The 12,522-nt window shown below is 47.5% G+C and overlaps 1 protein-coding gene across 1 annotated transcript in view; it reads right to left on the reverse strand.

Moving 5' to 3' along the window:
- The window catches only part of tnk2b (tyrosine kinase, non-receptor, 2b), a 37,968-nt gene that overhangs the window by 16,742 nt on the left and 8,704 nt on the right, over positions 1–12,522 (reverse strand). The window contains 8 exon segments of the mRNA XM_048240419.1: positions 1–30; positions 205–299; positions 581–727; positions 1,053–1,179; positions 1,443–1,720; positions 2,332–2,484; positions 4,932–5,150; positions 10,609–10,679. The exon segment at positions 1–30 is cut by the window's left edge and continues 165 nt beyond it. Of these exon segments, the coding sequence (XP_048096376.1) occupies positions 1–30; positions 205–299; positions 581–727; positions 1,053–1,179; positions 1,443–1,720; positions 2,332–2,484; positions 4,932–5,150; positions 10,609–10,679 (1,120 nt within the window).

A 12,522-nucleotide genomic window follows, 5' to 3' on the forward strand; every position in this document is an offset into this window, starting at 1 on the left:
TTCTGGCCCCTCCACCAGTAGTTCTCAGCTCTGGACACACACACACACACACACACACACACACACACACACACGGATTTACACAGGTCATTCAGGAGGTACATTTACTGTATTGCTGCTATTACAGAGCTGAAATCACTGAAAATGAGATACTAATGTAATAATAAATATCCACTGTGTAATCATCAAAATACACTCACACACCTGCCCTCAATGATGGTGATGACGTCATCCATTTGAATATGCAGTTTGTCTGGCTCATCGAAATCTTGTAGCGCTCTCATATCTGTTGGCATGGTCTGTGGCAGGTAACACACACACACACACACACACACACACACACAGAGTAAAGCTAACAGCCTTTTCATGTCATGTCAAAGAATGAAAAAAATGGCACAAAGTGACTAAATTTCTCTATTAACAAATTTCACTAATTCTGAAACAGTAATTTTAATGCATGTAGTGAGAACACAGAGCACCACATCCTGAGTTAAACACTCATCTTCAAAGTAGAATCAGCTCAAATATTAGACTATCCTTAAACACAAAGACACACACACACACACACACACACACACACCTCCACCAGAAACTCTCGCAGGGCTGCAAAGGTGGGTCGGTCGTCAGGCTTGGGGGCCCAGCACTGCAGCACAACGTTATAGATGTCCTGAGGGCAGTCCTCTGGCTTAGGCAAACGCTCCCCCTCCTTATCAATCTTATGGAGGATCTGTCACACACAGACAAAATTCCAATATCCTGTCACTGTGAGTCAAACAGTAGAACATGTTCAACACTATAATCCATACTCTCTACAGCTGGAGGAGTGGTCTCCCTGTGTTCAGTACGTAATGGAGTGGGCATCAGCATTTACTGTCATGTACTGTACTGTAGATATGAGAGCTTGCAAGTGTGTCTAAGTGTGTGTGTGTGTGTGTGTGTGTGTGTGTGTGTGTCTAAGTGTGTGTGTGTGTATGGGTGAGTGAGTGAGAGTGAGAGTGTGTGTGTGTGTGTGTGTGTGTGTGTGTGTGTGTGTGTGTGTGTGTCTAAGTTACCTGGCTGCCATTGAGGCCAAGCCAGGGCTCCTGTCCATGCGTGAACATCTCCCACAGAGTCACTCCAAACATCCAGGTGTCAGTAGCGTGAGAGAAGGTGCGCGTCTTCAAACTCTCAGGAGCACACCTGCCACCCACACACACACACACACACACAAAGTTCTCACTCAGGACACCTATACAGGGACAATACATTTAATAAAAAATATTTTTTCTCTAAGTGGATAGTTACTTTAAAAGGGAGTATGTACATGCACACACACGCACACTAAATTTGTGTGATGCATTTCTTTTCCAAATAAACACACAGAGAGACACTCAAACACGCACATACACAAACACTCTTCCACACTTCTACCCCTTGCATGCTCTCCCAGATCCCACACTGACCAGGCAAAGGGGACTTTGCGGTGCTCCTGCATGACGTAGTGGTCGTCGTTCTGGGGCAGTGCACGCATCAGGCCGAAGTCGCCGATCTTGACCTGCTCGCTTGAGGCCAGCAGGATGTTGCGCGCAGCCAGGTCGCGGTGGATGAAGCGCTTGGACTCCAGGTAGGCCATGCCGTTGGCGATCTGGATAGCGTACTGGCACAGCGTGGAGATGAGGAAGTGGCCCTGGTGCTTCCGCAGCCGGTCCAGCAGCGAGCCCAGAGGGGCCAGCTCCGTCACCTGCAGGGAGGGAGGGAGAGAGGGAGGGAGAGAGACAGAGAGAGACAGAGAGAAGGGGTTGAGGCAGAATAGAGGAAAGGACAAAAAAGGGAAAAAGTTTTAGGTGAGAAAAGTTTCAGATGGTTTCGAAGTAATAAGAGAGTCGGGGAGGGTGTGTGTGTGTGTGTGTGTGTGTGTGTGTGTCTGTATTATTAGTATCCTCTTTCACAGTTCCACAGTGCCCGGGGGGGCTGAGATGTGAGATGTGCGGAGATTGATGAAGTTGGCTGGGCAGCTCACGGAGACAATGTGTACAGCCACCGGGCCAAAATAGCCGCCGCAGGCAGGCGACGGGCATGTCAGTGGACACCCTACACCTCCTAACGCCACTGCCAGTCTGCCACCCCCCTCTCACCCTGCTGCTGTCCTCCTCAAGGCCTCCTGCACATTTCACTGGCCCCACTCAGACCAGGACACGTGGCACACACACACACACACAGAGTAGGCCACAATGAATGATACACATACACATACACCCCTTACTTACAGATACAGTGCACAGATATGCACACACACACACACACCCCCAAGGATACACAGACAATAATTAAAAGGCAGTTCAAGTATCATACCATTTTCATGGGGTGTGTGAGGACAACGCCGTAGAGGCGGATGAGGTTCTGGTGGTCCAGAGAGTGCATAGCGTTGACCTCGCGGGTGAAGTCATCCAAGGCGTCAGGCTGGTTCAGCACGTCTGTCTTCAGACACTTCACCGCCACATTTATCTGGGGGAGATGGAGAGAGTGAGAGAGAGAGAAAGGGAAAAAGAAAAGAAATGGAGGACTTCAGATCATGCAAATCTTTCAAGTAAATCTTTGTATAATGATCAGTTAATTTAAAATCTGTGCCGTCCATAGTTCAAACTTCCATTCCTATGTCCAGTTTGGTATCTGTATCCAAAGGCTTTGAGGTAAAAGTAAAACTCAGCCAGAGAATAATGAAAGCCAGAGAGAGAGAGAGAGAGAGAGAGAGAGAGAGAGACTAAGGTTAAGCTAAGACTGAGAGAGCAACACAAACACACCAGAGCCCAGAGGAGCAGAAACATGAGCAAGAGCGAAAGCGGACGCCCACGAAGACCGCTGCAGCAGCCCGCTCCCTCTGGGCACCTCTCTCTGCTCAGCTCATCTGATCTGTGGGCCCCTGCTCAAGTCCCGGGCCACTGGCCCCGCTCCAGCAGCCGGCAGCCAGCACACCGCTCCCCTCAGACCCACACCCAGCAGTACTCGCCCCGTCTCAGTACTCAGCTTTTAAAACCCCAACGCCATCTTCCAGGCAGTGCTGCCACTGTTGACTTAAAGCCACCTAATCCTAACCCTAACCTTAACCTTAATGACTAACCCTAGAGCCTTCCAGGCAGCGCTGCCTTGAAGACAACGTTGGGGGCTTAAAACCCTCTCAGCACACTAGAGACCCTTTCTCACACACACACACACACACACACACACACACACACACACTTATATAACAAAACTCTACCGTCTACCTAAATGTATACCTGACATATGACCGATTCTGTGTTTCTTCTGATGCATTGAAACATATCTCTTACTGTGGCCCAGCGATTGCTAAAGCCAGTCCTGGAACTGCAGACATTCCCACATACACCCCCCCTCCCCATCATGTGCCAGAGTCCCGCCGTGAGCTTCCCACCCTCCAGCTTGACTGAGCTCAGGGCTGCTCTGTTCACACGACCCCTGACTCCCTTGGCCAGCCGAGGGCCCAGTGGCATGTCCTCCCACCCACTGACTTCCCCAGAACATACAGCTGGGACTCAGAGTGTGTGTGTGTGTGTGTGTGTGTGTGCGTGTGCGTGTGCAAGTGTATGTGTAAATGTGTGTAACAGAACAATGTAAGCGAAGCAACAGCGGCCAATTGGCCCCACTGAGCCATTACTTGTGCAAGGCGTGAGTGAGTGTGCGTACACATACACATACACACACACGCACGGACACACACAAGGGAGCTTGTGCAGATGTTGCTTTGGCCCGGACTCATGTTCGCATCGGCGGGATGACTTCACGTGAAGCACAGCTGGAGGCCCAATGCAGGGATTAACACTTCAGAATGCAACGGGTCACAAGTGGGCCCCTCTGGCTCAGAAACACTGGGCCCAACACAGCCAAGTTTGCACACAAACTGATTGAAACAAATGACACAAAAACACTCAATGTGATGTGCTGACCGCTCCCCCTGCTGAGAGAGCAGCTGGCCTCGCGCATGCAGCTGGACTGCTCTTAGGCTCCTCTCTCTAGTCTCCCTCAACGTCAGTGCTCTTCACCAGCCGCCAGCATGGGGTCATTAAATCTCAGGTCAAGGTACATAGAACTTGCTCTTTTTCAAGCAATTAGGTGGAAATAAAGAGGTTGATTTCCTAGATAGTAAGTGTATTAAGTGAATAAGTAAGTGTATTAAGTGTTTTGTGAAATCCAATGATTTAAAATCCCAATAGTACTTGTCTGAGTGTTCCTTTCTGGAACGGTCCTTTGTTCATTCTGGATTTTATGTACTACTCTTAAGGGTTATTCACACCGAGTGGTTAGTGGTGTTCGTTGATGTTCTAAAACAAGTAGCATAGCGAAATACATAAATACTTTTATTAAGCATTTCGTAAAATCCCATTGATTCCTGTTGGAAGATGCACGTTGATATTACCAAAGATTGTTAAGGCGGAGCAAGATACTTCGTCGTAGTTCATGTCTATGGGCGCGAAATGGGGATCGAATCCTGTCTGCATAAAGAGGCGCGGTCGATGACGGATTGACGAGCGTACGTTGCAACCGCCAACAGCAGCTGCATAAATAACCGGGACACCTGATATAAGGTTGATTTTCTCCAGACTGGAATGCTCAAAATGCTAAAAATGTACCTGAAATGTTCAAGAAGGGTTTGAGGATCATGAAAACGCCCGAAATTCACATTCCTAACTCTATAGAACCAAGACCTTAGCATATGTGGTGAAATTCTGAGCTATGCCCATAGACTTCAATGGAGCAGTCGCTGCCTCTGCTCTGCATAAAGGGGGATTTTGACCCCCCCCCTCGTGCGATCCGGGTTCCCGGAAGTGGCTCCTGATGAAACATCTTGCTCCGCCTTAACAATCTTTGATATTACTGCGCCAGTGCGTCTATGCTTCAGGCTCAAATACTCAAATTCTCTTTCCACTTCCACTCACCACTCTTCCGGACGGGGTTAGCCACTCGCCGCGCTTGACCACGCCGAACGAGCCGTCGCCCAGCTTCTCGAACAGGCCCAGGTCCTTCTCGCTGACTAGGCATGTGAGCACCTGCTGCTGCTGGACCTCCAGTGGCGGCGCAGTGGGAGACAGCTTCCGGAAGGTGGTGGCCGCCGGCTGCGGCTGGAAGTCCCCGTCCAGCCGCTTCCCGCTGAACACCTGCCGGGACAACAAACCAGACAGAGAGAGAGAGGGGGCTTGTTAGGACTGAGGCTCTTTTTGTGTTCCAACAGCAAGGAAGACAGTCAAATATGACATTGTGCCAGGGATTGAGACTCTTTTTTTAAAGTACAGGTTATGTAAGCAGAAAGCACTCCAGACTCAGAGCAGGCCTGGGTGGTGTGTGTACGAGAGTTGGTATGAGTTGAGTGCTGTTGCAGGTGGAGCTGTGCAGGCACTGGGCTGGATGTCACACCAGAGATATGAAGAGAACTCCAGCTGGCTCACACTCACAGAGGGGAAAAGCATCTGGGCCCAGTCTCCCGATAACAACGGAGACACGGTCTTACGAGGGTTTTCTGCGATTCATCTTACGATCGTTCGTTTGGTTTTTCCGACTGTTTCCCGAACATGCTTGTAGATGCTCTTAAGGGGAGCCGTCCACGTTAATAGTTCTGAAATATCCTCTAATTTGATGGTGATGTCAGGTGACTGCACGTCACAGCTATAGGCCTACCATTTAAACTTCTACACTTAAAATTCACTTAAAATTCACATCAATACAAAAATAGAAAAACTTTGACATCCGCATGTAAGCATCCCAAGTAGGCTATATACCACACACAGATATAAATAACAATTATTTAAGATTAGATTGTTGCACTGTTTATGTCTGTGTCACTTAAGAAGACGTTTGAAGATAAGAAAGAGGTCAAGTAGGCTAAGAAAGTGAGGTAAAGAAAGTGAGTAAATAACATATAAGCCTACAGATTTTGACCCAGCACAGACTAAACCACATATTCCTTTCTCTGTTTTTACCTCATAGGCCTAATCAAATAGCCTTCACTTAGCAAAGATAATGGCAAACTATTCTGGCAACATCCCTTTCATAACTTCATTGCATTTTTGTCTTTTGTCTTTGTCTTGATTGCAATCTGATTCATCACAAGTAAATAAACACAATAAAGAACGTAAGTTGTATATATTCTGTAAGTTGTAATTCCTCTGTATGTTCTGTTGGTGACCTCAGTGAGAAACCTGTTAAGACGCTTTTAGCCGGTAACAAGAACTCTGGAGCACTCGTAGATCTACGAGTGTTTTCACAACGCTCTTAAGCTACAATGGTTTCGGGAAACAGTCGGCAAATCTTAAGACGTTTGTAAGAGGGACTTTACGATGCGCTTAGGCTTATAATGCTTTCGGGGAACTGGGCCCTGGACTGCATATAAATAAATCAGCATGTACCAGAACTCTACTGCATGATGAGGCACACAATCAATGCATCCAAATGATATAATGTCCTTGGATTTAAATTACTTATTTTAATACGAAGATAAATATGACCTACTATGTGTTACCTTCTATTTTGCCATATACAGTGTAGCCATCTTTTTTTACTACATGCATGCTTATTACATAATCTAGTTGAACTTGACCCGGTGGTGCCAGAAGCCACATTCACTATGAGCTCATCCAGACGGTCGAGGCTGGCTTCCTGCTCCACGCCCCAGGAACCTCTCGGGCCAGGCGGCAGGAGAGCCGGGGAGAGAGAGATCCTGGAAAGAGCCGTCCGCCACCGACACCCTCCCCTGTCCTGCTCTTTTTAACTCTTATCGACCACTGGGCTAATCTCCTCAGCTACTTTGTCAGGGGAGACGCTGGGTCGGCATGGAGGATAGGGGTGGGGGCTCTCCTCCTTACTGGACGGCCCTCACAGAGTCATCAGCTATTGGAGAGGGGTGTCGGGTGAGGCAAAGCAGAGACGGACACTAGGGCTAACAACACCCTGAGGACACATAAAGAAAGTGACTTAGGAGATGGATGGTAAGAAAGGAGAGAGGGAGACAGAAAGAGAGAGAGAGAGCAGAATAGAAGCAGACAGAGAGAGAGAGAGAGAGAGAGAGAGAGAGAGAGAGAGAGAGAGAGAGAGAGAGAGAGAGAGAGAGAGAGAGAGAGGTACATAAAATTAGGAGAGGGTGTGTTTTAGTGCTGTTATCTGGACAGGGCTCCTAACACCAAGATATTGACTAATCAGTGAGGAGAGCAGACCGGGTAGAAGGGTGTGGGGGGGTGGGGGGACTGACTGACTCCACTCGAGCGCTGGCACCCACAGGGAAAGTGTTCATTAGGCCTTATGAGTGCCCAGAGCCAGCACAGCTGCACGAGCACACAAAAACTGGCAGAGAGACAGAGTCAACATGAGAGGAGGGAGGGACACAAACCCAGAGTGCTCCCTCGCCATGTCTTTCCCTCTCTCTCCCTCAGTCTCCCTCTGACTCCTCGGTCCCAGTCTCCTGTGTCCCTTTTTCACACACACACACACACACACACACACACACACACTCCTGGCAGCCCCCACCCTGTCCTCCTCCCTCTCCAGTCAGTGCACCCCAGGCTCCGGCCCTCCTGTAAGAAGAGACCCTGGCCCCGAGCTGCTCAAAAATAGCCCGCCAGAACTCTGCTGCTGCATTACCAAGATGGCAGCAGGACGCGAGACAGAGCCTTGAACCTGAGGCTTGATTAACTACACATACAAACACACACATACTTGATACATTCTTCCTCCCCCTTCTCTCTCTCGCTGTCTTGCGGTCTCATTCACACACACACACACACACATACATACACACACACACACACACACACACACACACACAGGCTGAAAAGGTAGACTGCTGGGACCAAGTGTTGTGCCAGAGGCGGAAACAAACACGTGTAATTTTAGAAAGCCATCATTCCCTTCAGACACTTTGTGCTGCCTCGGGCCAACGCTGCAATCAAGAGGCCCTTTCCCAATACTTGACCCCTGACAGAAAGCTTAGGCGTGTGTGTGTGTGTGTGTCCCTCTTCTACCTATTGCATGTACATGACTAAGTCTAGTCCCCTGCATCCAACATCCATTCACACACACACACACACACACACACACACATATACTGTATGTTTTTCTTGGTGTATTAATCTGGCAATCTGCAGTTTCTCAGAAGTTCAGGATCAGGAATACAGGACTCTGCATCACTGGGCTTTGTGTGTGAAGCGGCATCTTTATTAATGGGGTCAGGATGTCCCTCCATCCCACAGAGAGAGGAATGCATCAAATGCAGAGCAAACAACCAACTCCAGCCTCCTGTGTGCTGCTCCCTATCCCTCTGTACACAACACACACAGACACACACACACTATATGAACTCAGACATGTGAAGTATCTGTGGGGATATAAGATTAATGGGATGGAAAGTCAGCCTGAACAAACTGAATACTCTGACTCACTCCACAGTTTTACAATTCTTCCCTAAGCCCTTTCTTTACATGCAAACACACGGCTATAAATGCACCTGCAGTGGGAGAGTGAGGCACGGTATTGTACGCACATGTGTACGTAACAGTACAGCTGCAATAACCTCTGTGGTCTCTGTGTGCATGTATGAGCATGAGAGAGAGAGAGAGAGAGAGAGAGAGAGACACACTGTCCGTATGTGTTGGTGGGCGAGGTGTGTGTGTATCTGACTGGACTACCGTGGCTATAATTGGTTCTATCTTTGCTACCATTGCTGGACCACAAACTCCACCAGCATGGCAGTTATGCCTACAAACCTGCCATCAAACCCACAGTCATGCAGGTAGACATGCGAATGAGGCAGACTGGCTATAAACATGTGGTCTGGTGGTGGTGGTGGTGGTGGTGGTGGTGGGGGGGGTTTAACACAAGACCAATTTCAATCATTGCCGTGCAAACACCCTATATTCTCACCATGTGGCCGAGGGGGATTTTGGCTTTAGTTAGTTTAGCTTTGTATGTGTTTGCATTCAGTGTTTATTTTGTTTACCCCTTCTGTGTTATTTGGTTTGGCCAAGCCACTATTATGTTCCCTTCTCGGTTACTGTTTTGTTCAGTTAACGTCATGTCAGATGTCTCTGCCTTGAGTTGAGTTCTATTTTGTTGACCTCTTTTATAGGCCTAGTCATTACGCTTGGTCGTTGTACTGTAAATATTCTGAAATGTTTGGGGCGTTTTGAATCAACAAACTCCTGTATCCGCTTGCCTCTGTGTTTGGTCTCTTACACAGTGGCATGCCAGTAGTTGCTGAAATCTGCCATACCATGATAATACAAATGTCTTTTTTCGTAATTTCAATAAGCCACCTAAAGTAAACTCAAAGAGACAGAGGGAGATGAAGATAAAGAGAGACAAAAGAGAGAGAACTGGAGAGAGAGAGAGAGGAAGGGAGGGAGAGTGGGAAGGAGAGAGGGAGTGAAGGGGGGGCTCAGGAATGCAGAATCAGGCCTCGGCTCATGGGGCTCTTAACTTGATTTCCGCTGAATTCTGCCACTGACTGAGCACTCACAGACTAGGAGCTGAGTGTGTGTGTGTGTGTGTGTGACTAATACGTGAGGGTGCATTAGTGTTTCTGTTTTGAGACAGTGAGCTTGTATAAGTGAGTGAGAGTGTGTGTGTGTGTGTGACAAGGGGACATCCTGCCAAGGTAGTGAAAGGCAGACATTGTGCTGATATATTGTGTCTGTCTAAGGGCAATTAGATCTCCTTCCTGCATACTTTGATTGAGGCTAACTTTGTCAGGCCAGGAAGGAGGGCACAGCCTATTTGCCAGACCAAAACAACTACTGACACTAGGAATAGGCCATCAGTAATGCAAGTCACTGTCAGATTAGTGCCATGTTGTATGGAGCTGCTCAGCCATCAGCAGAAAGATAGGGAAAGGAAGATAACACTGTCTGAATGAGAAGTGCATGAGTGAGTGGTTTACCCTTTTAGTACTCCCATCCAATGTGCCAGGCAGAACTCAAGGCTAATTTACACCAGAACTGTTTTTGAAGCCATTTTCAGTCGGCAGTCTGACATCCCTCTATTGTTACAGATGGTTATTGTTACTGATTCCATTTGAATCAGTGCAGTAATTTAAACTCACAGGCATGGCTTTAAGTGTCTATTACATCCATTAAAATAAGAGAAGAGCTTATCTTTACGCTTCACTTCTATTTTTAGGGCACAGGTGAAGCACACATACATACACACATACAAGTGAAGCACACATACAAAAAAAATCCCTTACGGGATCAAAAGAGTATATATACTTATAAAAACACATTGTGAATGGTGATGGTGTAAAATTATTAATTTACTCACACCTACTTCTTACTTTTATAAACATAACAAAATCCCAGTGAGGTATTTGTATAAAAACAATGAAGGCAATAAGAAGAAGAAAAAATGAGAAAATAATGGTCTCTGAATAGAGCTCCTATTAACCTGTCAGCATGTATGGGTGATAGAGAGACCCACTGTCACGACATTTCCAAATCATGATATCTTCAGACCAAATTCCACTGCTCACACAAGACAAGAGGAAGAGAGAGGAGGCAGGTACATGGACACACAGGGAGAGAGAGAGAGAGGCAGACAGACAGATAGACCGTGACAGGAAGAGAGACAAGGTACCTTGCTCATCCAGGATTTGCGCTTGCAGAGGGTTTTCCTGCGCTTGACGGCCTCCAACAGTCGCCTCTGGCCTGCAACACAACAGTATGGATGATCAACCACAGTCTGGGGGTCGGGGAATGGGGATTGGGGAGAGGTGGTGAGTGGAGTGAACACTGCAGGAGAAAAGGAGAAAGGCCTTGGCGCGAAGGATTAAATCTGCTTTAGACAAGCGACATTCAGCTGAGCTCAAAATTACATAGGCCACGCGTGTGTGTGTGTGTTTTCCCGTCTCTCTCCAAAGAAAGCCTTTTAAGTGTGAAGTGACAAGCGTATTAGGCTTTGGCACACTGGCACGCCAGGCTGAGGGGCAATGGCAAAGTGCTAAGTGAAACAGCAGCAGCCTCAGTGTAGGAGGCCCAACCAGACTGACACCAGCAGAGTGCTGCCCAGTTTCTCCCAATTACAGGTTTCAGTTTCACTGTTGGCTTTCTGTTTTAAATCCTCTTTTAAAAATGATACCTGATAAGTAAGTAAGTAAGTAAGTAAGTAAGTAAGTAAGTAAGTAAGAAAGACAGACAGACAGACAGACAGACAGACAGAGTCTGTCAGTCAGTCAGTATGTATGCATGTATGTATGTAATTATGTATCTATCTATCTATATATCTATGATACACCCAGAAGCTTTCACCACTATCGCTAGTATTAAATATGTGTAGAGTGTAAAGTAAGGGAACAGAGAGAGGGGGGCAAAGCAGATAGAAACCTGAAGCTGAGCTGAAGAGATCATCTTCTCTCACATAGAGACAGGGTAAAGGGTGCAGGGGCATAAGGAGGATGGGGGGTGCAGTGGGGTGATTTGGGCAGAGGAAGGAAGCAGGTGTTCCTCAGGGCTGTTGAAAGGGCAGCGGAAGAGACAGGAGGGGCAGCAGGAGAATGGGCATGAGTGGGGGGGTTTCAGTGCCAGCCCTTTGTGTCTCAGGCCCACAATGCCAGGCTTTCACACAATGCACTCAAGGGTGAGGCCCCTCCGCAGTGGCTGTCTTCCGCTGACATTTACCATTTACCAACAGGTTTGGAGACGTCAAAGGTAGAAAGCTGGCCTGTATGTGCTGCACATGAACTCCATGAACTCTATGGTCCAAGTCATATTCTCACTATGGGAAAGCTATTGCTTTCTAATCCACGTCTGTCCATCTCTCTCAAGTTCAGGAGTGTCTAATTTCTGAGAATTTGCTGAGCTAATGCCATACTAAGCCAGTCTGAAAAAGGAACTGATCAAAAATCAAACAACCTGCATCAAGCCCAAAGAGCCATGCCTTATTTATGGATGAGGAGGCTCATTAATTATCTTCAAATCACTCCAATCTACTAAACTGCTCTCACTCTAATCCTCCAGTACAGGGGGTCAGCCCAAATGTGTGTGTGTGTGTGTGTGTGTGTGTGTGTGTGTGTGTGTGTGGAGGGGGTTGGGGTTGTGTTGAATCTGTTCTACATGTTCTTTTTGCTTGTCAGCATCATTAGAGGGCATATTGACTGAGCTCTTCCGCTGAGTGTGTTGATGTGTATGTGCATGTGCATGTGCATGTGCATGTGTCTGTTCTGTTGTAGTGTATGTTGTTCTGTTCCTACAATGTGTATGTGTACGTACAGAATACTCGTTGTGAGCTATGCTACTGTAAGGTGCCCTATAGTAAAACCATTTGAAAGGGATACTACATCGCTAGTGCTGCATTTGTGCATGTGCTTTTGTGTGTGTATGTGTGTGAATGTATGTGTGAGCAGAGGGAGGGGGTCTCACTAGGGTGTTATCCACAGATTAACACCAGCAGATGGCCTTTTGTTTTATGGCAGCTTTTTTGGAAAGCCTCATAGCCACCCGCCCTGCCTTCCTTCCTCCCTCCCTCCTTTCCTGTCGTCTTTCTGGTGCCCTT

This window comes from Alosa alosa, chromosome 1, assembly GCF_017589495.1.
Source record: "Alosa alosa isolate M-15738 ecotype Scorff River chromosome 1, AALO_Geno_1.1, whole genome shotgun sequence".
Taxonomy (NCBI): domain Eukaryota; kingdom Metazoa; phylum Chordata; class Actinopteri; order Clupeiformes; family Clupeidae; genus Alosa; species Alosa alosa.